At 42.9% G+C, this 26501-nt stretch overlaps 3 protein-coding genes across 3 annotated transcripts; 2 read left to right on the top strand and 1 right to left on the bottom strand.

Annotated features, from left to right (window-relative positions):
- The first annotated feature begins 4296 nt into the window (after positions 1 to 4296).
- Positions 4297 to 10276, top strand: LOC113024951 (uncharacterized). Its single transcript, XM_026172253.1, has 3 exons — positions 4297 to 5362; positions 5909 to 10117; positions 10213 to 10276. Exons 1-3 carry the CDS (start codon positions 5328 to 5330, stop codon positions 10274 to 10276), a joined length of 4308 nt encoding a protein of 1435 aa, XP_026028038.1. The 5' UTR covers positions 4297 to 5327.
- A 63-nt stretch (positions 10277 to 10339) lies between these two features.
- LOC113024950 (uncharacterized protein K02A2.6-like) lies at positions 10340 to 12580 on the top strand. The gene is made up of 2 exons (XM_026172251.1): positions 10340 to 10805; positions 10907 to 12580. The coding sequence occupies exon 2, from the start codon at positions 11081 to 11083 to the stop codon at positions 12578 to 12580; it is 1500 nt and encodes a 499-aa protein (XP_026028036.1). The 5' UTR covers positions 10340 to 10805; positions 10907 to 11080.
- A 692-nt stretch (positions 12581 to 13272) lies between these two features.
- Positions 13273 to 19860, bottom strand: LOC113026461 (uncharacterized). Its single transcript, XM_026175285.1, has 2 exons — positions 13528 to 19860; positions 13273 to 13379 (listed from the first exon to the last, which is right to left on the bottom strand). Exon 1 carries the CDS (start codon positions 19576 to 19578, stop codon positions 13885 to 13887), a length of 5694 nt encoding a protein of 1897 aa, XP_026031070.1. The 5' UTR covers positions 19579 to 19860; the 3' UTR covers positions 13273 to 13379; positions 13528 to 13884.
- Between the last annotated feature and the right edge of the window lie 6641 nt (positions 19861 to 26501).

The raw sequence follows: 26501 nt of genomic DNA, 5'->3' as shown, positions 1-26501 counted from the left end.
GTCAAGAGTGTTGTGTTCCGTAATGTTTATATCATATTGCACCACTAGAGGGTGGTGTCACAAAATAAGAGGTAAAGCGGAGCCGGAAAAGGTTTAGAGAATAGAAAGAGAGATAGAATACAGTTAGATGGCTAGCTGATAACTGATGTGTGTCACTGCTACCTCTTCAATGTTAGTCTGTGCTGAATTCATTAAAGAGCACTGTTCTTCATGAGGATTGGTTTATTACCGCCCACCATTACATTTTGGCGACGAGTAACCCTGCGTGTTTTTTTTCTCTGCTTTGAGTTTTTTGCCGAGTCATCATGACTGCAAACGTCCATCCGCCACCGATGTTTTTGCCTTGCGCTGGAGACCCTCCTTTGCCATTCAACATGTGGATGCGTATGTTCAACAATTATTTGCTTGTGATCAATGCAACAGGGAATGCTTGGCCTGAAGCACGAAGAAGAGCTACAGTGGGGCAAAAAAGTATTTAGTCAGCCACCGACTGTGCAAGTTCCCCCACTTAAAATGATGACAGAGGTCAGTAATTTGCACCAGAGGTACACTTCAACTGTGAGAGACAGAATGTGAAAAAAAAATCCATGAATCCACATGGTAGGATTTGTAAAGAATTTATTCGTAAATCAGGGTGGAAAATAAGTATTTGGTCAATAACAAAAATACAACTCAATACTTTGAAACATAACCTTTGTTGGCAATAACAGAGCTCAAACGTTTACTATAGGTCTTTACCAGGTTTGCACACACAGTAGCTGGTATTTTGGCCCATTCCTCCATGCAGATCTTCTCGAGAGCAGTGATGTTTTGGGGCTGTCGCCGAGCAACACGGACTTTCAACTCCCGCCACAGATTTTCTATGGGGTTGAGGTCTGGAGACTGGCTAGGCCACTCCAGGACTTTCAAATGCTTCTTACGGAGCCACTCCTTTGTTGCCCGGGCGGTGTGTTTTGGATCATTGTCATGTTGGAAGACCCAGCCTCGTTTCATCTTCAAAGTTCTCACTGATGGAAGGAGGTTTTGGCTCAAAATCTCACGATACGTGGCCCCATTCATTCTGTCCTTAACACGGATCAGTCGTCCTGTCCCCTTGGCAGAAAAACAGCCCCATAGCATGATGTTTCCACCCCCATGCTTCACAGTAGGTATGGTGTTCTTGGGATGCAACTCAGTATTCTTCTTCCTCCAAACACGACGAGTTGAGTTTATACCAAAAAGTTCTACTTTGGTTTCATCTGACCACATGACATTCTCCCAATCCTCTGCTGTATCATCCATGTGCTCTCTGGCAAACTTCAGACGGGCCTGGACATGCACTGGCTTCAGCAGCGGAACACGTCTGGCACTGCGGGATTTGATTCCCTGCCGTTGTAGTGTGTTACTGATGGTGACCTTTGTTACTTTGGTCCCAGCTCTCTGCAGGTCATTCACCAGGTCCCCCTGTGTGGTTCTGGGATCTTTGCTCACCGTTCTCATGATCATTTTGACCCCACGGGATGAGATCTTGCGTGGAGCCCCAGATCGAGGGAGATTATCAGTGGTCTTGTATGTCTTCCATTTTCTGATGATTGCTCCCACAGTTGATTTTTTTCACACCAAGCTGCTTGCCTATTGTAGATTCACTCTTCCCAGTCTGGTGCAGGTCTACAATACTTTTCCTGGTGTCCTTCGAAAGCTCTTTGGTCTTGGCCATGGCGGAGTTTGGAGTCTGACTGTTTGAGGCTGTGGACAGGTGTCTTTTATACAGATGATGAGTTCAAACAGGTGCCATTCATACAGATAACGAGTGGGGGACAGAAAAGCTTCTTACAGAAGACGTTACAGGTCTGTGAGAGCCAGAGATTTTCCTTGTTTGAGGTGACCAAATACTTATTTTCCACCCTGATTTACGAATAAATTCTTTACAAATCCTACCATGTGGATTCGTGGATTTTTTTTTCACATTCTGTCTCTCACAGTTGAAGTGTACCTCTGGTGCAAATTACTGACCTCTGTCATCATTTTAAGTGGGGGAACTTGCACAATCGGTGGCTGACTAAATACTTTTTTGCCCCACTGTACTTTACTTCACTGCTTAGGAACTGAGGGACAAAGGATTTTCTACTCACTGCCAAATACAGGTGACACTTTCGCCTCTGCTGTTACTGCCCTAGAACAATACTTTTCACCCAAGGTAAATGTTGTTGTGGAAAGACATGCTTTCAGACAGCGAACACAAACTTCACATGAGACTGTTATCCAGTATGTGGCCAGCTTGCGTAACCTTGCTTCTAAATGTGAGTTTGATGACAGGACAGAAGAAATGATCCGTGATCAGCTAGTTGAACATGTGTCTAGCCCCAGCATAAGAGAAAGACTCTTGCTGGAACCTGATTTGACACTAGATAAAGCTGTTACACTGGCAACACAAATGGAATCTGCAGTTCAACAAGCTAAATCCATAGCTGCAGACAGTAGTACCCCAGTCCAAGCTGTGCAGTCTCACTCGCACTCCATGCAGAGGAAACATAAGTACAATGCTCACCCTGCAAAGCCATCTCATGCAACAAAAACATCTAAGAACTGTTTTAGATGTGGTTCAAACAGTCATTTAGCCAACTTTCGTCAGTGTCCTGCTGCCAAAGCTACTTGTAAACTGTGTCATAAAATTGGACATTTTGCTCGTGTCTGCTGCTCATCCAAGACAAGAGATGTACGGGAAGTCCATTTACCAAAACTCACAGTCCTTTACTTAACAGATCCTTCTCATGCATCAAAAGGATTGCAATGCAGCATAAATGTGAGCACACCTACGTCATCAGCTAAGGATATTGAACTGATTGTGGACACAGGTTCTGCAGTTTCTATCCTGCCTAACCACATCTACGAAGAGCACTTCAGTGGTACGCCACTAAAACCACCTGACCTTCAACTAGTTACATACACAAAGAAAACAATCCCTGTGTTAGGCTGCCTGCAAGTCACAGTGAGCAGAGGAAATGCATCTGCCTCAGCTGTGTTCTTTGTTGTAAGGAAAGGAACTCCTCTTCTTGGAAGAGATCTGATGGAAGCGCTGAATGTCAGCATTGCAGGCAATACTGTTCTACCTCCATGTACTGATCCTACTGCTTCTGTGATGTCTACAAATCCATCACCTGCTTCTTGCATCCCTGCTGCCCCAGATATTGGCTGTGTGCATGCCTTTGTGCATAAAGTGAAAGTTGACCCAACAGTCAAACCTGTGCGTCAGAAGCTGTGACGTCTCCCGTTTGCTGTGAGGGCTTCAGTTTCAGCAGAACTGGATCGTTTACTCAAAGCTGGTGTCATTGAATGGATTGATGCATCACCATGGGTATCCCCAATTGTTGTGACAGGACGGAAAACTGGTGGAATAAGGCTGTGTGCAGACCTCCGTGAACCAAACAAAGCTGTGATCACTGATTGCTACCCCTTACCACATGTGGATGAATTGTTTGCCAGCTTACAGGGTGCAAAAGTGTTTTCTACAATTGATCTTGCAAATGCATACTACCAGCTGCCCCTGCATGAAGATAGCAGAGATTTGACAGCATTCATTACACATGATGGACTCTTCAGATTCTGTAGAGTACCTTATGGACTGGCCTCTGCCCCCTCAGCTTTTCAGAAAATGATGGCTGAAATCCTTAAAGACCTCCCAGGTGTCCAAAACTACCTGGATGACCTTATTGTCTACAGTAAAAGTGCAGCTGAGCATGACCAAAACCTTAGCACTGTCCTGCAGAAGCTCAAAGATGCTGGACTTGTGCTTAACGAAAACAAATGCCATTTTAGGAAGACATCGCTACGCTTCCTAGGTCATGTTGTCACTGCTGATGGCATTCTTCCTGATGAGGAGCATATTGATGCTGTTCTGAGAGCCCCTCCCCCATCTGATGCTGTTGCTCTAAGATCCTTCCTGGGCTTGGTGTCATGGTACTCCAAGTTCTTGCCAAACTTTGCAACTGTTGTAGCCCCTATGCGTGCCTGTGCTAACGACAAGAACACCTTCACATGGACTTTATATGCACAAGCGAGCTTTGAAGAAGTAAAAAAACTCCTGGTGAATAGTCCTGCACTGGCACTGTTTGACCCTGCCTTGCGTGTCGTGATCTCTACTGATGCAAGTGACTATGGGCTTGGTGCTGTATTTGCTCAAGTGCAACCTGATGGCACAGAAAAACCTGTGGCGTTTGCTTCCCACACACTGTCTGCAACAGAACAAAAGTACTCAACTGTTGAAAAAGAAGCTTATGCTTGTGTGTGGGCTGCAGAGAAATGGTTTAACTGCCATAAATGTAAATTATGTCAGTTTGTTTAATTTATTGTGTTCATTTATGTTATTTATTTTCTTTATTTATTGTTCCTTTTGGGGTAGGAACTAAGGTTCATTCTGTGTTGCACACAGGCCTTTTAAGTGACGTAAAGGGAAGTAAAAAGCATGTGCAAGAAGCTAAGTTAATAAGTTAACTAAGGCAGAAGAAGGAATAAATAAGCAGTTTAAAGTAAAAGAAAGCTGCAAAGAAGAAGAAATTGGGAATTATTTTTGTTAAGTTTTGTTCCTGAAGCGGACTCATTCCCTCACGGTTACGTGCAGCCAGCGAGGTACGTTAACTGTGTTTGTTTATCGTGTATTTGTTAACTTGGGTTTAAATGTTTATTTGTAATATTTATGTTGGTCATTCTGTACTTTTATGTAATAACAGTTTGACGGTGGATTTTATGGTGTTTCTGAGGAGAAGTGTGACAGAAGAATAAATCCATCTGTGAATGAAGAACCGTGGTGTCGTGTATTAACTGGAGGGAGTGATAGTCAAACTCGGACCTGCCCAGACTCGCCCTATCAGCGCAAATTCGACAGCTCATCATGACGGGAACACAGATAAGCCACTGTTTAGGACACACAGGTTCATAAGGTTTTCATGAAGAAGTCTATAAGCCAGACTCTAAAGTTTTTGGTCTGAAAAGTAACACAAGAGTTGGAAACTAAAAGGAACTGTGTATAGCCTGGCAGCCACGCTGTTTCACGTATATGAATGTGCATTTACGTAAGAGATGTAAATTCATGTTCAGCTGAATAATTATAGTTGGCTCTGAAAGGGCAGAAGTAAACTTTGTACATTTTGACAGAAATTCAGTTTGTATTTATGGTTCAGTGTCTTTTAAGAACTCTGTTAAGTGTACTTACTCTGTAATATTCTACATGTATGGGCTAATTTGAATGAGAGTGACTTCATTTAGTTAAGCTCATTCTTTCAGTATTCACAAATGTTGTTGCAGCTTGCTCTTCTATGCTGCCTGTGTATATTTGTGTCTAAATAATCAAAATGTCACATACAAGTAAAGAAGCTCAGGGTGCAGTAGCTGCTCCGGAAGAAGAGACTGAGTTAGAACAGACAGGTGAATCAAATATCGGGCAAAATATAGCACCACCTGAAGAGCCTCGTAGAAGTGAAAGAGCCCGAACATTAACAGAAAAAGGAAAAGAGTTTCAGAAAGAGCAAATCAAAGGGCTATTGCTTCGCTTTGACAGCAAATATGAACGATGGAAAGCTCTGATTAAGGTAGCTAAAAGATCTGTATTAAAACAGGATCCTAGTGACATCCTACAAGAGCACATCACCAGTATTCAAAGGGAATTATCTGAGTTGAACATTGCTTATGATGATTACAGAAGAATTGATCAACCAGCCCATGACATGCGTCGCAAGATGGATAACTGCATCTCGATCACAAAGACTGTAGTACAAAATGCTCAATCTGAAATGCAGGGAACAGCGGAGGAGTTGATTTGGCCAGATAATAGTTCTGTATTCTCATCGTCAGCCTCCAGTGTTTCACTTCCTGCCTCTAATGGTTCTAAAGCTTCTTCTATTCACTCAAACGTATCTTCACTTAGAAGACAAGAAGCTGCTGCCGAGTATGCAGCTACACAGGCTGTACTGCAGATTATGGCTGAACAAGAGGGCCACGAAGAGAAACTGCAAAACCTTGAAGCTGAAGAGAGGTTGATCATTGCAGACCAAGAAGCAGCAGCATTAGCTCGTCGTCTTGAAGGAGAAAGGGAAGAAACTGAACGTAGGCTAGAAAGAGAGAAACAAGAGGCTGCTCTCTTAAAGAAACAGCAAGAAGAGAATGCTGCAAGAAGAAGGTCTGTAGAAAACCTAAAGAGAGAACTTGAGCGTTTGGAAAATTTGAAAAGGCTGAATGCAGCCAAAGCAAGGCTTCAAGTATATGATGAGAGTGAGCTCAGTCCAGCCCAAGGGAATGCTGCACAGAGCCTGGATCTACATAAGGTTATGCAGCCACTCAATCAGGTGAAGACTGAGGACCAGCACTCACAACCACCAAAGGATGCAGTGCTAACACATGTGCTCCACGATAGCACAGGAGAGCTCGTGAAGGTCTTAGCTGAGGCTATATCAGCAAATAGGCTACCCATTCCAGAGCCCACAGTTTTTAGTGGTGATCCACTCAAGTTTAATCATTGGAAGTCATCCTTCCAAACTCTTATTGAAAAGAAAAACATTCCAAGCTCGGAGAAAATATTCTTCCTCCAGAAATATGTTGGAGGAGCAGCTAGAGAGGCATTAGAAGGTTATTTTCTGATTGGTTCAGATACTGCATATGTTGCTGCATGGGAACTCCTCAATGAGCGATACGGCCAGCCTTTTATGATTGCCAAAGCCTGCCGAGACAAATTACATGCCTGGCCAAAGATAGCATCAAGAGAGAGCGCTGACTTAAGGAAATTTGTGGACTTTTTACGCAGTTGTGAATGTGCCATGGCTCACAATGAGAGTCTGCGTATTCTTGATGATGGCATTGAAAACCAAAAACTGACAGCCAAGTTGCCTGATTGGTTAAGCAGCAGATGGAACCGAAAAGCCACACAGTATCAGCTGGAGCATGGAAGGTTCCCAGATTTCAAGTATTTCGTAACTTTCCTGACTTTGGAGGCTAGTATTGCTTGTAACCCTGTTACATCTTACTATGCTTTGCGGCAAGGGGAGCCAGAAAGGACAAGATCTAAACCTCAGAATGTAGTGACCTCTAAGAACCAAGCAGCAAATGCAAGGATTTTTACAACTAACACCACTGAGAAGAGCATAAGCACATGTATGTTTTGTAAGAAAACAGGGCATGTCTTGCACAAGTGCCGTAGACTAACTGCAAGGCCAGTTGCTGACAGAGTGAAGTTCATACAAGGTGAGAAACTGTGCTTTGGCTGTTTGAGTCCTGGCCATCAATCCAAGCATTGCAGCAACCGGATGGTCTGCGACACCTGCTCAAAGCGCCACCCCACATGCTTACATGAGGGTCGCTCAAAGCAAAAGGAAAATGACCAGACAAGTTGCAGTAAAGAAAGAAAGCCACAATCGCCGCAAGACACCACTCACGAAACCACATCCAATAGAGTTGTGCATGATGGTAACAGTGCTCAGACTTCAGCAATAGTTCCTGTTTATGCATCAATGCCAAGTGATTCAAACAAAGAAGTCCTTGTCTATGCTCTGTTAGATTCACAAAGTGATTCTTCATTCATTCTTGAAGAAGTGGTAGATGCTCTTGATGTTAATGCAGAGCCAGTCAAGTTGAAGCTGTCTACAATGTCTTCCAAGGAGACAATTGTACCATGCAAAAGACTCAAAGGTCTACAAATAAGAGGGTTATCTTCTTCTAAGAAGATCATAGTGCCAACAGTCTACACTCGTGAATTCATACCTGCCAATCGTACACACATTCCAACACCAGAGACTGCAAAGGCATGGCCTCATTTAGAGCATCTTGCGGAACACATTGCCCCGCCGAAGAAATGTGAAATCGGTCTTCTTATCGGGTATAACTGTCCACAAGCACTAATGCCTAGAGAAGTTGTATGTGGTGAGGACAACCAGCCCTTCGCACAGAAAACTGACGTAGGCTGGAGCATAGTGAGCTATGGTGATCCAGGTGAACACTACAGTGATGCAATAGGAGTAAGTCACCGCATCATTGTAAAGCAAGTGACCCCTGAACCCAAAGTAACAAGTAAGTTGAAGAGCGAAGTTCATTATGTTTGCAAAACAAGAATTAAGGAGATGACTGCTCCAGAAGACATACTTAAGGTGCTGGAATCTGACTTCAGTGAAAGGCTTGGAGAAGAGACAAATCTCTCGCAAGAAGATCTCCGGTTTTTGACTAAAATGAAAGAAGAAATTAAGCACAAAGAAGACGGACATCTTGAAATGCCTCTGCTTTTTAAACAGAGCAGGCCAGAGCTACCAAATAACAAGCAAAGTGCTGTTCAACGCCTCATGTGCTTGGAAAAGAAGCTCAAGAGAGACCAGAAATATCGGAGAGACTACATGAACTTCATGGAAGACATTATCAGTCGTGGTGAAGCAGAAAAGGTCCCAGAAAAAGAGCTTGATAAACGATCAGCTTGGTATATTCCCCACCATGGCGTATACCACCCTCAAAAGCCAGAGAAACTGCGAGTGGTCTTTGATTGCTCGGCAAGATTTCAAGACATGTCATTGAATGACTACCTTCTTACAGGGCCAGAGCTCACAAACACCTTGGTGGGAGTTCTTTGTAGATTTCGAAAGGGCCCAGTCGCTATTATGTGTGATGTGGAACGAATGTTTCATCAATTCCATGTAAAGCCTGAAGACCAAGACTACTTGAGGTTCTTATGGTGGGAGAATGGTGATCTTGAGTCTCCGCCATCAGTTTTTCGGATGAAAGTCCATTTGTTTGGAGCAGCTTCCTCACCTGGCTGTGCCAATTTTGGACTTAAACATCTAGCCACAGAAGGTCAAGATCGATTTAACCAAGGCACTGTCAAGTTCATCCGAAGAAATTTTTATGTTGATGATGGACTGGTGAGTGTAAGGTCTGATGCTGAGGCAATCAAGCTGATCAAGGAAGCAAGAGAGCTTTGCAGCACAGGCAAGCTTAGACTACACAAGTTCATTTCCAACAGCAAGAAGGTATTGGAGTCAATACCAAAGGAAGAGTGTGCAGACAGTGTCAAAGAACTGGACATAGATTTAGGGGAGCCACTCCTAGAAAGAGCACTGGGCGTGCAATGGTGCGTATCCTCTGATGACTTTCAGTTCAGAGTAACTGTCAAGAAACACCCAATGACGAGAAGGGGAGTGCTATCCACAGTAGCTTCCATCTACGATCCTTTGGGTTTCGTAGCACCGTTTGTTTTGCGTGGGAAGTTGATCTTGCAACAGTTGAGTCGAGAGAAAGCTAGTTGGGATGAACCACTTTCAGAGGAGTGCAGATCACAGTGGCAGTCATGGTTACAAGATCTCCATAACTTGTGTCAAGTAAAGATTAAGAGGTGCTACATACCAGCAAGCTTCATAGATGTCAAGCAGTACGAGTTACATCACTTCTCAGATGCTAGCTTCACAGGTTATGGGGAGTGCACTTATCTAAGAGCAGTGGACTCTAATGGCAGCGTACACTGCTCACTTGTCATGGGGAAAGCACGTGTTGCCCCCACTAAGGTCACAACAGTTCCAAGGCTTGAGTTGTCTGCAGCAGTGGTTGCTGCGAAGATGGGTGCCATCTTAAAACATGAGCTCGAAATAGACAACCTTAAGGAATATTATTGGACTGATTCAAAGGTTGTTCTCGGGTACATTAATAATGATGCCAGACGCTTTCATGTTTTCGTGGCAAATAGGATCCAGAGAATCAAAGCCACCACAGATGTCAACCAGTGGTATCATGTGCAGTCCGAAGACAATCCGGCGGACCATGCTTCGAGAGGGTTATCGGCAGATCGGCTCGTTGCTTCAAATTGGTTCACTGGCCCAGACTTTCTGTGGGAAAGGGAGCTACCCACAAGAGATGCTAAGGTGGGAGAGGTTAGTGATACTGATCCAGAACTTCGAAGGGCTCAGGTGCTCAACACCAGCGCAAGGATAAATAGCAGACCGCTGACAACAGAGCACCTGAATGATTCAACAAGTCTTGAACCGCTCACACCAAATCACATTCTTCTGATGAAGTCTAACATCATATTGCCACCTCCGGGTCAGTTCGTGAGTCAAGATTTATACCTGCGTAAGAGATGGCGTCAGGTGCAGTTCTTGGCGAATGAGTTTTGGACAAGGTGGAGGAGGGAGTACCTTCTTAATCTCCAGCAAAGACAGATATGGCATGGGGATAAAAGGAACACCAATGTCAATGACATTGTTATTCTTCAAGAGGACAGTGCTCCGCGAAATCACTGGAGACTAGCAAGAGTCACGGAGGTGTACCCCAGCTCTGATGGAAGGGTCAGAAAGGTAAAGCTGTTGGTTAGTGACTCAACTTTGGACAAACAGGAAAAACGCACAACTAGGCCAGTTTATCTTGAAAGGCCAGTGCAAAAAATAGTACTACTTGTTGAAGCAGAATAAGCATGTGTTAAACTAAATGCTTATAACTTGAAGATGCAAATCTGTGAAGAAATCTCAAGTTGAGATTTGGTGGGAGTTTAACTGCCATAAATGTAAATTATGTCAGTTTGTTTAATTTATTGTGTTCATTTATGTTATTTATTTTCTTTATTTATTGTTCCTTTTGGGGTAGGAACTAAGGTTCATTCTGTGTTGCACACAGGCCTTTTAAGTGACGTAAAGGGAAGTAAAAAGCATGTGCAAGAAGCTAAGTTAATAAGTTAACTAAGGCAGAAGAAGGAATAAATAAGCAGTTTAAAGTAAAAGAAAGCTGCAAAGAAGAAGAAATTGGGAATTATTTTTGTTAAGTTTTGTTCCTGAAGCGGACTCATTCCCTCACGGTTACGTGCAGCCAGCGAGGTACGTTAACTGTGTTTGTTTATCGCGTATATGTTAACTTGGGTTTAAATGTTTATTTGTAATATTTATGTTGGTCATTCTGTACTTTTATGTAATAACAGTTTGACGGTGGATTTTATGGTGTTTCTGAGGAGAAGTGTGACAGAAGAATAAATCCATCTGTGAATGAAGAACCGTGGTGTCGTGTATTAACTGGAGGGAGTGATAAATGGAGAACATATTTGTGGGGCCGACGTTTTACTCTGCGGACAGACCACCAAGCTCTGACAACACTGATGAGCACCAAAGGGATTAATAGGGCTGGAATGTGCATCGCCCGCTGGTCTGCCCGCCTCCTGTGTTTTGACTATGATGTTATTTACCGCCCAGGTTCTCAGAACTATACAGCTGACTGTCTCTCTCGCCTGCCCCTGCCTGTTTCTTCCCATCCTACATCGGATGCAGATCATGAAATGGTAGCCCAAGTTTCTGCTGCCATGTCCTCTCTTCCAGTTGCGGACTTTGACTCTGCCTGTTCAACTTGCCCTGAACTGGTTGCTTTGCGTTCACAAATACAAAGCGGCTGGCCTGCCTCAATCAAAGCACTTGATGTCACGCTTGCACCTTACTACAAAATCCGTAATGAACTTTCAACCCTAAGTGATTATGTTCTCAGAGGCTCAAGGCTCATTGCACCACTTTCAGTGAGACCTAAACTCATTGCACTGGCACATGAAAGTCATCAAGGGATTGTGCGCACAAAACAAAGACTACGAGACCTCTACTGGTGGCCAAAAATGGACTCACAAGTTCAGTCTGCCATAACCTCATGCCTCCTCTGTCAGTCCAATGACAAAACTGCACATACTAACCCTGCTCCTCTCCAACCCGTCCCACTGCCTGATGGACCGTGGAAAAAACTTGGTCTTGACATTGTTGGGCCTTTTGATACTGCTATACCTGCTTGTAGATATGTCATAACATTGACTGACTACTACTCCAAATGGCCTGAGCTTGCCTTTTCACCTTCTGCTACTACTGATGATGTCATTCAGTTTCTCTCATCTGTCTTTAGTCGTCATGGCAACCCAGAGAACATCGTGACTGACAATGGTACACAGTTCACCTCTGCAATGTTCACCTCATTCCTCCAGAATAGAGGCATCTCCCACAGCAGAACATCTGTCTACTACCCAGCTGCAAACGGAGCAATCGAACGGTTTCATCGTGCCCTCCGCACCTGTATCCAGACAGCAATCCAGCAGTCAAAACCATGGAAGGTGACTGTGCTGGATTGGCTTCAAGTTTACCGTGCAACGCAGCATGCAACTACTTCCCTCTCTCCCTATGAACTCCTGTATGGCAGGAAGATGCGTACTAAACTGGATGTCCTCCCTTTGCCTCCTGCTGTGTCTCCACTGGATGACGTTGCACGTCACTCAGTTCAGAAATATCAGTTGAAAATGCAACGTTACACTGATGGTAGGCGTCACGCACGGAAACCTTCTTTTCTACCAGGAGAGAGTGTGAGGATAAGGAAACCCCACCATGTTCCCAAAGGACATCCCAGATTTACCCCTCCTGTAACAGTAACAAAAGCCAAAGGCTCGAATGCCTTCTTGCTGAGTAATGGAAAGATTTGGAATGCCACTCATCTAGCACGCTGTCGCCCAGTGACTGAAAAGAACACTGACACTGCTAGGTTGCACCACACCCAGACTGGCTCACCTACTGCCAGAAGACTGCCATGCGTCAAGTACAAGCCTCGTTGGCACAAAGACTATATTGTACCATAATAGGTTGCTTGAAAAGGACATTAGAGAAATGTCATTACTTGTTCTATTTTGGGTTTAAGAAGAACTGATTTCCTGTCACCAATGCACTAGAGAAAAATATTGTAATGGAAAAACTGGAATAATTTCTTTTCATTTTACAATGTCAGGCTTATTTAGCTTTTCTAGCTGTAGTATTCTGATGTTATAACTATTGCGACATTTAAGTTCACCAGTGTATGTTTGGTTTGCTAAACAGTGAATTACTTTATTTCTGTACTATGCTATTTGGTGAACTCGTTTTATAAAGAGAGAGGAGATGTTGTGTTCCGTAATGTTTATATCATATTGCACCACTAGAGGGTGGTGTCGCAAAATAAGAGGTAAAGCGGAGCCGGAAAAGGTTTAGAGAATAGAAAGAGAGATAGAATACAATTAGATGGCTAGCTGATAACTGATGTGTGTCACTGCTACCTCTTCGATGTTAGTCTGTGCTGAATTCATTAAAGAGCACTGTTCTTCATGAGGATTGGTTTATTACCGCCCACCATTACAAAGAGCAATAAGATTCATTAAATACAAACTTGCCCCGGCTTTTTCCAAGAAAGAGAACTCGAGTTTTATGACCGTATTGCTTTAAAACAACAGCGACCAGTAAAAGAGTGCAGGGTGTCAGGTAAGGACACTGTAACATCCTAAGATGTCTAAGGGGGGTTATAGTGTTTTCAACGAGGATGTTGGTGACACCGAGTTAAACCACAAATGAAGACCCTGGAGTTTAGTTGCAGCTTGTTTAATTGTCTCCATGAACATGTGGTGAAAACTGAAATGACAGAAAATAAACTCCATCTCAACAGGCAGAAGCATGTTTACATCAATAAAGTGCATTACTCTCACTAAAACATTCATGTTAGCAAATACACATTAATATCCAAAGTTATCTGTACAAACTGTCATATAAAGTAACTTACGGCGTTCCGGCCTGATAATTCGGAGTAGATGGCATTAGATTACATCTCCGTACTGCCTTTAGCATGAGCCTGTTTCTCAGCAAAACCGAGCGCTTGACCCAAACCGGAAGTGCTCGACCGGAACCGGAAGTGCCCCGCCAGAACGGGAAATACATTTTAGCGATATTTTCCTTTTAACTAAAACGTATGTAAAGCATGAATTATTCATTTTAACAACACATTAATTTTTTAATGGCAAATCTTTTTAGAATTATTTATTTCAAATTTATGAACCTATTTATTCAGAGAAACGCCTTAAGGGCAACACACTCCCCGCCTGGCCTCTCGAGGCCACTATGCTAAACGAACATTATGCATTCAGTCCTTTGGCATGAGGAGGATAACTTCTGTAACTGGTCGCAAAAATGTCTTTATGCACCCTTCAGTACATATCTTTACCTCAATTTTCCTTACTCGATCGTCCTTGCTTGGGAATGTGGCAGTGACCCTGGCCATGGGCCAGCTGTTTCGTGCAACCTGCTTGTCCTTGAGCAGAACCAGGTCACCAACTTGGAGGTTTCTGCGCGACCCGGTCCATTTCTGCCTTTGCTGCAATGTGGGTAGATACTCTCGCCTCCAGCGTGTCCAGAACTGGTTGGAAAGGGCTTGGACCCGTCTCCATTGTTTGTTGTAGAGGTCTTTATCCGAAAAGTCTCCAGGTGGGGATAGGAGGCAAGATTTCTGCGTAAGGAGCATTGAAGGGGATAGGACGAAGGGGTTCTCTGGATCAGAGGATACTGGGACGAGCGGCCTTGCATTTATTATGGCTGTAACCTCAGCCATGAGTGTGCATAACACGTCGTGAGTCAGTTGAACCTTATTTTGTAGTAGCATGGAGTCCAGGATTCTGCGGGCGACTCCGATCATGCGCTCCCAAGAGCCTCCCATGTGGGATGCGTGTGGTGGATTAAACTCCCAACTGCAGCCTTGGACAGTTAGGCACTGTTGGAGTGATTTATCCATTCCAAGTTCCTTTGAAGTGCTAATAAAATTGGTGCCACGGTCAGGTAGCAGCTGTTTGGCGGGGCCTCTCAGGGCGAAGAAGCGGCGGAGGGCGTTTATGCAGCTGGATGTGTCCAGAGATTCGATTACCTCAATATGCACAGCTCTCGAACTCATGCAGGTAAACATGATGGCCCACCGCTTACTTTCAGCTACTCCGCCCCTGGTACGCCTGGTTGTTATGGACCACGGTCCAAAGACATCAAGGCCGACGTAGGTGAAAGGAGGACAAGTTTTTAGGCGTTCAGGTGGTAGGTCCGCCATGAGTTGCTGTTCTTGTTTTCCACGTAGTTTGCGGCAGGTTAAACATTTGTGGATTACTGAATTGACTAGTTTTTTGCCGCCTAAAACCCACAGCCCAGCAGCTCTGATTGCTCCTTCCGTCAGATGACGACCTTGGTGCCTTGTTAGCTCGTGATAATGGCGAGTGAGCAGAAGGGAGATGTGACTGTTTTTTGGAAGAATTACTGGGCTCTTTTCAACACTCTCAATTTCTGCGTGTTTGAGTCGGCCTCCAACAGAAATGAGACTGTCCTGTAACATTGGGCTGAGCTTCTTGAGGGGGCTCTGTTTTGAGATTGGCTTGCCAGCATCAAGGGCAGAAAGTTCCTTCTCAAAGTATGCCTTCTGTGTCTCTTTGAAGATGACAGTTTTTGCTTGAGCAATCTCCTCTGGAGTTTGAGGCAGATGACATTTGTGCCAGCCTTTGCATTTTTTGTTTGGATTAGTCCCATTGAAGGACTTTGCAATGTGGATAAGATTTGCTATGGCTCTGACTAAAGACTGAAAAGTAGAAAAGTGCTCAAAACGCTTACAGATGAGTACTTGGAGGTGAGTGACGTAAGTTTTTACTTCTGGTCTTATTTCTGAGTCTTTATCTGGTTCAATCAGGTCAAACCTTCCACTCAGTTGTGTTGTCTCTGCGGCAGGACGGTGGATGAAGGGTGGTCCGGTGAACCAGGTGGACTTTTTTAGTTGGAATGCCGACAGTGACCTAGACGCATGGTCTGCTGGGTTTTCCTCTGTGCGCACATAATGCCACTGTTCTGGCTTTGATGACTGGCGAATGCGCTGTACTCTGTTGTGAACGTATGTGTAAAACCTTTTTGACTCATTACAGATGTAGCCAAGCACTACTTTACTGTCCGTATAGAAATGCACTGCATCAAAGTCTAAGTCTAACTCATCTTGGATGAGGTCAGCCATTTCTGCTGCCAAGACGGCTGCACATAGTTCAAGTCTTGGTATTGTAGGTTCTGACAGGGGGGCTAGTTTTGCTTTGCCCATTATGAACCCAACCTCGACCTTCCCATCTGTTTGAACTGCCTTTAAGTAGGCCACAGCTCCTATGGCCTTAGTAGATGCATCTGAGAACAAACACAGTTCCTTTCGCTTTGCTCGACTTAGTGAGGTGGATGTGTAGGTTCTGGGAACATGTAGTTCTCTTAGATCCTGAAGGGAATTTCTCCATGTTTCCCATCTGCTTCGTTTGTCCTCTGGAAGGGGTACGTCCCAATCTGAACATTCTGAAGTAAGCTCTCTGAGTAGGGCCCTTCCTTGGATTGTAATGGATGCCAATAGGCCCAGGGGATCGAAGACGCTATTGACAGAGGACAATACGCCACGGCGAGTGAATGGCTTGCTTGAGGTGGCCACTGAGTAAGTGAATGTGTCTCTTGTTATTTCCCAAATAAGTCCAAGGCTTCGCTGGGATTGTGTCTCTTCACCACTTAAATCTAAGTTTTTAATGACAGGAGCACAATCTTCTGGGCAGAAGGCCTGCATAACTGCCTGAGAGTTGGAAACGAACTTATGCAGGTGTAGGTTGGATTCAGCGAGTGAGGCTTGTGTTCTTTGAAGCAAGTCTATAGCCTCAGCAGGAGAGGGGACAGAGATCAAGCCGTCATCTACGTAAAAGTGCCTCTCCACGAACTTTACTGTATCTGCACCATAGTCTTTCGAACCTGCTCTGATGGCCTTGCGTAGTCCATAAATGGCAACAGCGGGGGATGTTGAGTTGCCAAACACGTGGACTTTCATCCGGTACTCGACAACTTCGTTGTTTGGGTTGTTGTCCCTATGCCACAGAAAATGGAGGAAGTTGCGGTGATCTTCGCGTACCATAAAACAGTGAAACATTTGCTGTATATCTGCCATGATTGCAACACTTTCTGTCCGGAAGCGGAGAAGAACTCCGACAAGTGTGTTGTTTAAATCAGGGCCAGTAAGGAGGACACTGTTAAGAGAGACACCCAAGTACTGGGCGCTAGAATCGAAGACAACCCTGATCTGATTGGGTTTTTGGGGGTGGTAGACTCCAAATGTTGGAAGATACCAACACTCTTCTCCCTTTTCCAGTGGGGGGGCCACCTCAGCGTGACCATTGGAGAGGATTTTTTCCATGAAGGCCACATAATGCTCCCGCATTTCAGGTTTCCTATTAAGGGTGCGTTTTAAGGAGGAGAACCTCGTGGCTGCCTGCTGTCTGTTGTTTGGTAATTGCTGGCGGGGTTCCTTAAATGGAAGTGGGGCGACCCAACTGTTGTCCACGTCTCTGTACATAGTATTGTCCATCATTTTTAGAAAGAGAGTGTCCTGTATTGAGTGAGCTGGTTTGTTGTCGTTATCTGTCCGGTTAAAAACTGTTTGACCCAGAGTTTGTTCGGGCGCTTTACCTGGCCTGTTTGTGTGTGGCATTTCTTTGAGTTGCAGGAGGCTACTGCATGGTTTGAAAACTGTAGGGCGGCCATTTTCCAGAACGACTGTCTTCAGGGTGCTGACTGTAGGCCTATGGACATTACCCAGACAGACCTCCCCAACTACAACCCACCCTAGGTCTAGGCGCTGGGCGAAGGGGGCATTATGGGGGCCGTTAATTCTCTGCCTGACCTTGTGTGCCTGTAAAATGTCTCTCCCTAGTAGCAGGAGTATTTCGGCTTTAGGGTCTAGCTCTGGGATGTACTTTGCTATGGTACGGAGGTGCGGCTGGTGTAGCACTGCGCTGGGAGTTGGGATTTCATTCCTATTGTTAGGGATGTCCTGACACTCTATGAGCGATGGTAGAGGGATCACCACTGACCTATCCAGTGACTCGATATGGAAGCCTTCAGCTATTTTACCCCATGTTTCTACAACACCAGAGCATGTTCTAAGATTGTAGGAGAAAGGTTCACTTTTAATGTCAAAAAGTTCGAAGAACTCAGGCTTGGCTAAAGAACGATTGCTCTGATCGTCTAGTATTACATATGCCTTAACAGCTCTGTCTTTGTCACCTTTAGGGTACACCCATGTGAGACATATCTTGGAACATGAACGTCCCCACTGACCTGGACCGCACACGTCTGTGCAGCTTGTTGTGACATCAACCATGTCATGACTGTTTTCTCTCTCCCCGCCATTCTCTTGTGCCGGAGGTGGAGCCTTGTTGGTCTGTGGTGGAGGACCGGGATGCATGGCTGCATCGTGACTTGTGCTGTCACATTCAGAACACTTTACTGAAGATTTGCATTCCTTCGCAAGATGAGTATCTGAAGAACAGCATCTGAAGCACAATCCTTTCTCTTTGAGGAAGGCCTTCCTTTCGTCCAGTGCTTTATTTCTAAATGTTCTGCATCTTTTGAGTGGGTGTGGCTTGTTATGTAGTGGGCAGTTCCGGTTAAAGTCCTTGTTAGGGGGAGAAATATAGGTTTTGTGTACAGTAATTGGCTTGCTGGAATTTAAGTTTTTTGCAAAAGGTTTTTCTGGTTTTAAGTTTTGCTGTTGGAAACTTGGATCATTGCGTTTCTTTGCCTCTTTACATATGAATTCACAGAAGTACTCAAAAGGTGGGAAACAGCCTTGGTTGTTCTCTTTATATTGAGAGCCGTGTGACATCCACCTCTCCTGAAGTCCATATGGGAGTTTGTCTACGATTGGGCTGATTCCACGAGAAGTGTCCAGATAGAGTAGACCAGGCAGATGGCCGTCTTCCTTAGCGCCTTGAATCTCTTGCAGTAAATCTCCTAGTTCACGAAGCTTGACATGATCTTTGACTGTTATTTTGGGGAAACTGTCCAACCGTTGGAAAAGTGACCTTTCGATTATTTCTGATGCTGCATAACATTCATTCAGTCTTTCCCATGCTTTGCATAGAGCTAATGTGGGGTTGTTGACATATACTGAACGTATGCGTTTCACCTGATCACTTGACTCTCTCCCTAACCACTTTGTCATGAGATCTAGCTCTTGAATGGGGGTGAGTTGGACTTCAGCTGTTGCACTGGTAAATGAAGAGCACCATGCTCTGTAGTTCTCTGGCCTATCGTCGAACTGGTAAAGGCCTGAGATTATTAAATCTCGACGTGCCATGTATTCGGCAAAGGGCTCTGCTGGATTTAAAATGCTGGCCGTGGTGTTATAGTTATGCTGAGGTACGAATGGTGAGCCGCATGGGTTGAGAGAGGTATTTTGTTTCTCCACTTTAGGTTTTGTTTCACCTTTCAGCTGGCTGGGCTTATTTAGAGCAGCAATATTATCTTTGGTAAGTCTTGTTTCAAAGTTGATGGGTTGTGGCTCTAAATTGCCTTCTTCAGAGGGATGCCACGTTACAAATGTGTTGGGTGAACTTGCTTGGGGGCAAGAAGTGGTTGGTAATTTTTGTGGACTGGGAGATAGCTTGGTCTCCATTTGAGATCGTACATATTCGTTTGTACGTTCTAATTTTACGCTTTCTGATGGAGATTTTCTACTCTCAGGTTCTTCTTGTATAGCTTCAGCTTCCTCTAGCACTTCTGCTTCAGCTACAGCAGCATCAGCTTCCCTCTGTAATGTTAACACTTCTAATTCTGCATCTATTTTTGCCTTTTCCAGTTCGCTTTGAGCTTTTTCAACCTTCAACTGTGCTTCTTTTGTTGCATAGCATGCTCTCACCTTGGCAGCCTCTGCTTTAGCTCGAGCATGGGCAGCGCTTACTGCTGATCCAGATGAGCGGCTGGTCCTTAAACTGCGTGCAGACTTGTTACTGGATGCCATTTTGACCGTGATGAATCACCAGTAGTTGCCTTTTCACTATAGTGTTTTCAACGAGGATGTTGGTGACACCGAGTTAAACCACAAATGAAGACCCTGGAGTTTAGTTGCAGCTTGTTTAATTGTCTCCATGAACATGTGGTGAAAACTGAAATGACAGAAAATAAACTCCATCTCAACAGGCAGAAGCATGTTTACATCAATAAAGTGCATTACTCTCACTAAAACATTCATGTTAGCAAATACACATTAATATCCAAAGTTATCTGTACAAACTGTCATATAAAGTAACTTACAGCGTTCCGGCCTGATAATTCGGAGTAGATGGCATTAGATTACATCTCCGTACTGCCTTTAGCATGAGCCTGTTTCTCAGCAAAACCGAGCGCTTGACCCAAACCGGAAGTGCTCGACCGGAACCGGAAGTGCCCCGCCAGAACGGGAAATACATTTTAGCGATATTTTCCTTTTAACTAAAACGTATGTAAAGCATGAATTATTCATTTTAACAACACATTAATTTTTTAATGGCAAATCTTTTTAGAATTATTTATTTCAAATTTATGAACCTATTTATTCAGAGAAACGCCTTAAGGGCAACACAGGGGTTATTCAGTGGGTACTGCCATCTTGCCATCACTTATGCATTGCACTGAAAAAGCTGAAGTGCTTTGTTGGACATGCCAACATAATCTTTGCCTGCCAGCATCTGTGCTCTCCAGATTTGCCTTCCTCTGACTTTGTCCTCTTATTTAAAATGAATGTAAGTTAAGGAGTCATTGCTTTGACAGTGCAGGCAGTGTGAATGGAACAGAGCGATCTATAAACAGCTGCAGTGGAAAAACAATACTGTCCAATGAGATTGCCTTGAAGGGAAGAACTTTATAAGTTTGGTGGTTTGATTTTATTGTTTGGTATTGGAACTTTGTGATTAGTCCTTATGATTGTACTTAAAATTAAACCTGAGGCCTGCATGAACAAAGTGAGTTCAGCATACCCAAGGTATCTTTCTATTATCTGGACTCACTTATCCTATTATCAGCAATCAGGATAAGCAGTCACATGTAGCTGGTTATCAACTTGATAAGTTAATCCAGGGTTTCTACTGCATGTTCACAGGAAAGCAGTGTTGCTGGCATCAACTGACCAGTCACAGATATGATATAGATAAATGTACTGGCAGTAGAGTGGCTGACTTTAGAAAGGAATTTAAAACTAAAACAAAACCATAAGAAAAATATGACAATATTAAACACATAATACAGACTTAAAGTAACACAGGGGCTGCAGACAAATCAGTGATGTGTGTGAGAGGAAAAGTGTTGCGCATTTAGCACTGAAAGTGAATGAGTGCACACACAAAACAGTATTTTGTGTTTGTTCCTTCGTACTTATTATAAACTTTGAATTTGTTGAACTTTTGTAAATCATCATGACAGCGAACAAAAAATATTTTGGTATTAAATCAAATCAGTATTATTAAAGACACCTGTGGTTATTTTTACTTCATGATGGAAATGAAAAGTGGAACCAACTAAGTGGACCCAGTGTGCTCTGAGGTGTTGCACCTGTGGTTTTCAGATTAGTACACTGTGAAATCCCACAAAAGGTTACCTCTATAATCTTTTTGCACAACCATTGTAATGTTTATGGGCATGGTTGTTTATTTTTTTCTGGTTTCCACCATTGAATCACAAGAGTAAACCGCAGGGACTGTTTTTTCCTTTTTCCCAGTTTTACAATGTACCAGTTTTGTGATTGTGTATATCTATTATTATTACTGGGGCCCTGAATACTTGACATATGTGTTGTAAGGAGCTAATTTTGTTGATCTTGTGCTTAAATACTAGCAATAACTGGCTTAAGATTTAGAAATGTGACACAGTTTTTTTTTTCTCAATTTTACAATTCTTGCTTGATATTCTAAGCTTCTAAACTTTCCCTTAATGATATATTGAATATTCACAGGTAAGAACAGTCGTAGTAAACTGAAAATAACACTCTGTGACAGATTTACGCTGCCAAGGGAGCTGACTGGGATTTCTGATGGATTGACTCTGAGACCATAGAACACAGGGGGTCTGATAATGTTGCACAACTATAAGTGCCTATTTGGGCTACACAATTTGAACCTGAGTGATAGCCAATGCTGAGATGTGAAACAAACATTGGAGATTTGAGCAGAGAGAAATGTTTTCACATCTGCACATTTATTATTTGGTTTATAAATCGTTGTAATAAAATAAAAATAGAACATAAATATCTATATCACAGCTCCGGAACCTTATGGATTATAACCAAGGATTCCTTTACATTATTGCTCATGTGGTGGTAAGAGAAGTAGTTTTTCTTTTCTTTTAGCTGCAGCCCTGGTGGTGTTTGAGGCTGAGGGTGGGAGGGAAAGTTGCACATAAGGATTTATGTTGCTCAGTGGGGAAAAACAAAGACCCTTAGATACTATTAAAACATTTTAGACCCTCTTACTCCCCATGCGGAGGCTTGAGCGATCTTCAGTGGTGACACTGCTTTCCAGAGAACTGACCGATCAGTAGCACGTGATTTATTGACCTCTAACCTGCTCCAAAGCAGGTTATGTTTGTAGCAGTTACCATGGTGACATACCCCAGTGAGAAGTAAAACTCCTTTGTAGCAGCACTCATACACAAATCACTGAGGAAGCCCTCCAGCTAAGTGACCATGTTGTTTTTCCAGGATTGCACAAACAAAATGACAGATTTTCTTACTGAAAAGCAAGATTGCACAAATGTTACAGATTTAAGCCAATTACCATTATGTGTACAAGAAAACAAAACTGGTCTGTAAAGAAGGACTACAGAACAGGATGTTTCAGATGGGATTTTTCTGGAAGAGGTTCAAAGTCGTGCATCTCCTAATTCTGCAGGCTCTACCTCCTACCACTCAGCGTAGCCACTTCTGGTTCCCATCATCACTCTTTGGACAGCCTCCTGAAGCTCAGTGAGATAACTCAGCAAAACATGTTTAATTCACATAAACACCATCAGTCATTTCTACATGACACTGTTTAAGCTTAGCCAGCACAAACTTTATTCATTCCTCAAACCTACATTGCATAAGTGCTGATTTTTTTATCATCTGTTCAGTTTGTGTTTGCAGATTGTATGTCACTGGGTTTCCTCAAATGTTTTCATTAAGAATAAAAGATTAGGCTCTTTGACCGCAGACTTTTCAATATGGTTTTTGTTGGGTGAGAAACAGGACCTAAGAAAATCACTGATTAATACAAATATCAACATGTAAAAGATCATGTTTGTGTCAGAATTTGACACCACTGGTGCTTGTTGCTGTATAAGTCAATATGTACAGATTTCCTTTAACATAGCAATCACAACATATAGCAAAGAACTTCTTAGTGTCTGAATACAGAATTTATAAAGCATGGCACTTCTCAACATTAAAAAAAAAAGGAAGGACTTTTGGGTTTAAGCTATAATAAGAACAATAACATTTACACCAGCTGACTTTCCAGATCGTTTTGTGGATGCATAAGTAAGGCAACATTTTTCCAGGGATTCAAATACTTTTTTCTACTTTTTACAATTTATTTTTGTTTTAAAATGAAACACCTTCAGGGGGTTTCATCCTCAAACAGCAATCCCATACTCTCATCACCTCTGCAGGATTTAAACACACATCCAGCTCTAAGTTCTGTTTTGCTTGCTGCTTCTTCTTGCTTGCTTTGGAAGGAATCTGTCTCTTTTGACCAAAAGATATCAAGCAAGATGTGTTACGTATTCATTATTAAACTTATCTCCTCCAAGTTCATTGTCCTCTAGTTTTTTGTGTTTGCATTGATGACTCAAAAATGCAGCGAATACACCATGCAGTGTTTTGACTGATCTTTTAAATGCAGTGTCTTTGGCTTTAGTAATTTCACAATAAAAAAATATTTTTCACAATAGATACCACATCTTTTATATCTTACTTTTATTATGCAGTTTGGTATTTTAATGCTGACAAACCTGAAAAAAATATATAATTACACTCACAAGTATCCCCTTTAAAAGTCTTTTCCAAGATATAACACACAGTGTAATTTCTCATTTTACCTGCCTTTTAAATGGAACAACACAGACACATTGAGAAAAATTGCTTTGCCGTCTATAATCTCAGCACTCTTCTTTCACAAACAACATTCTGGAGAAAAAAAAATCATTTCCTAAGTCTGACTAAAACTTTGGCCTGAAGCTGGGCCCAGTGGGTGAGCTTAAAAAATAATACATCAAATCAGATAATGTTGCACAAGCAGCTTGTGCGTATTAGTAACTGCTGGCAATGACTTGGGGTGATTAGACTATTTCAAAAACAGACAGCATCACATCATTCTCATCATACTTCACCTTCTTTAACGGCTTTGGGTTTGTGGTGAAATCAAACGCACAAAGTGTGTGAAAAGAACAAAAAGCAGACACACTCACCAGCTGAAACAGCAGTGCAGAGGCAGACTGTAGCCCATTGAGTAAAGAACTAACCAGTAGTAGAGGACAATCATGACTTATGTATATATGTGTGGGCCCAACATAGGACAGACCATGCGGTGAGTGGGCAGAAAGTGAACAAAATAATTAGTAAACAAATATACAAAGGATTGCTGAAGTAAACTTGATCATTTTGGAATGCCAATTTAACCAGTATTCATTTATCTCCTTTCAGATTTCCTGTCTACATTATAGGTTAAGGCTACCAGTAATCAGTGAGTACAACCTGCTGCCATACCTACAAGAGTAAACCACATAGAAAAGAAGAAGTAACGAAAAGACTAAAATCAAGATGAAGTCCCAGCAGTTTTCTGTATCCACAGCGTTAGGGAGTGTTTCTTTGTTCATCAGTTTCCGCCTCTCACCTGATTAACCACTGCCTTTTTCGTGGCTCTGTTTTTCTTTTTTTGTGTCCTGTTTGGATCTTTAGCCATCAGAATTGTTGTCTTAAGGCCAAGAAAGATGCCAAGCGGATTTATTTTACCAAGTGGATCATCATGGCCTTGCCAGATTGGTCCATTTGATTGACCTTTATTATAATTATGAATTTATTTTATTTTCGTGGCTCTTTCAAAATAATTCTATATCTATTGTTAAACTGAACTGTTAAAGAAGTTGGGGGGTGGTTCCAAACTAGAGATGATCAAATTTTGACAAATATTTTCAAAACATTTACAGTAGCCACACAACCAGAGTGGTTTTTTGCTATTAACAAAACACCTGCCAAGGACTACACACACAGTTTTGGGGCGAAACACAAAATTAGCTCATGGAGCATTTAAGTAGTACTCTGGCACAGCAGTGATGCCCTTCCCCTTTCTAACTGTGCTCTTTCACAACTGTGCTGTGCCCTGCATGAATCTTTGTCCTAAATGTCCCCACATATCATTTATATAAGTGTCCAGGGTATATCCTTCCATGCATTCATGGGTTTAGAGGCAGAGCAATGAGAGACAATTTGTGGAAGGGGATATTTTTACATCCATTTCCTTAAAGCTTGCCTCATCCTGGTTTAAAAATGAACTGACCTTATGCTGAGTTGTTTTAATTAGCCTTACTAAAAACTGCCTACAAAGGAAAAAGTTTGTAGTAGGGCCTGCCGCCTCTTAAATGAAAAATAGAAGAAAAGGAATGTCCCTGCTTTAAACACACTTGCTGCATAACTTAAAATCTTAAAATCGATTCTAAGCTTTTAGTTTATTGTCATTTTCTTTCAATTTTGTGCCACCAAGGAAATGCCAGCCTTGCCGCCTACTGCTGCGTGTAAAATTGCCGCAAAAATAATGATTATCTGATGTGAGAATTAGTGTTTTATGAGGCATATATAGGTGATGTGCCAGTACTGCCGTGTGTGTGTGTGTGTGTGTGTGTGTGTGTGTGTGTGTGTGGGGAAGGGGGGGGAAAAAAACAACCTCCAAACCTCTATTTCCTGCATTGCCTCACCGCTCACTCTGAAAAGTTTATTTATTCTAAATTCATATGCTGTTCCAGCGAACCTCCTGCAAGCTGCATTAACACTGATACCTTTCTCTGCTCTTGTAAAAGGACCATTGGTAAACTGTCACTTCGATGAGGTGTTGATCAGCTCCTGGTGAGGGAAAAGAGTGCGGTTCTGTTTTGACTGTAAAACACGTGCTTGTTCGCGTGATGTGAACAGGATGCAACTGTTAATTTTGTGTGCTGTTTCTGTGTAAACATTGACAAATAAGTGCAAAAGTTGTTTTTGGCTTTTTCATGGCTGCTGTTTAAATTAAGACTTAAATTACGAATTTAAATGAGGACAGATACTACATTAGGTACACCTTTCTAGTTTTAGGTTGAACCCCTTTTTGCCTTCAGATCTGCCTTAATTATTTTTAGCATAGACTCAACAAGTTTTTGGAAAAATTTCTCTGAGATTTTGGTTCATATTGGTATGACATCATCACACAGTTGCTGCAGATTTGCTAGCTGCACATCCTTGATTTGAATATCCTGTTCCACCACATGCCGGTGGTTCTCTATCAGTGACTGTGGAGGCTCTTTAAGCACAGTAAACTCACTGTTATTTTCAAGAATACAATTTGGGATGATCTGAGATCTGATGATCTGATGATCATCAGGCCATCACTCAATGAAGCCAACAGAACCACATCATCCGCAAAAAGCAGAGATGAGATTCTGAAAGTGAAAGCCCTCCGCCCTAGAAATCCTGTCCATAAAAATTATGAACAGAATCGGTGACAAAGGGTAGCCCTGGCGGAGTCCATCACCCACCGGGAACGAGTCCAACTTATTGCCGGCAATGCGATCCAAGGTCTTGCTATGGTTGTACAGAGATCGAATGGCCCGTAGCAACGGGCCAGACACCAGATACTCCTGCAGCACCTCCCACAGGACACCCCGAGGGACACGGTCGAATGCCTTCTC

The sequence above is a fragment of the Astatotilapia calliptera genome, chromosome 7 (assembly GCF_900246225.1).
Source record: "Astatotilapia calliptera chromosome 7, fAstCal1.2, whole genome shotgun sequence".
NCBI classification, from domain to species: Eukaryota; Metazoa; Chordata; class Actinopteri; order Cichliformes; family Cichlidae; genus Astatotilapia; species Astatotilapia calliptera.
The sequence above is the reverse complement of the archived record's forward strand: the minus strand, read 5'-3'. Positions and strand labels throughout refer to the sequence as shown.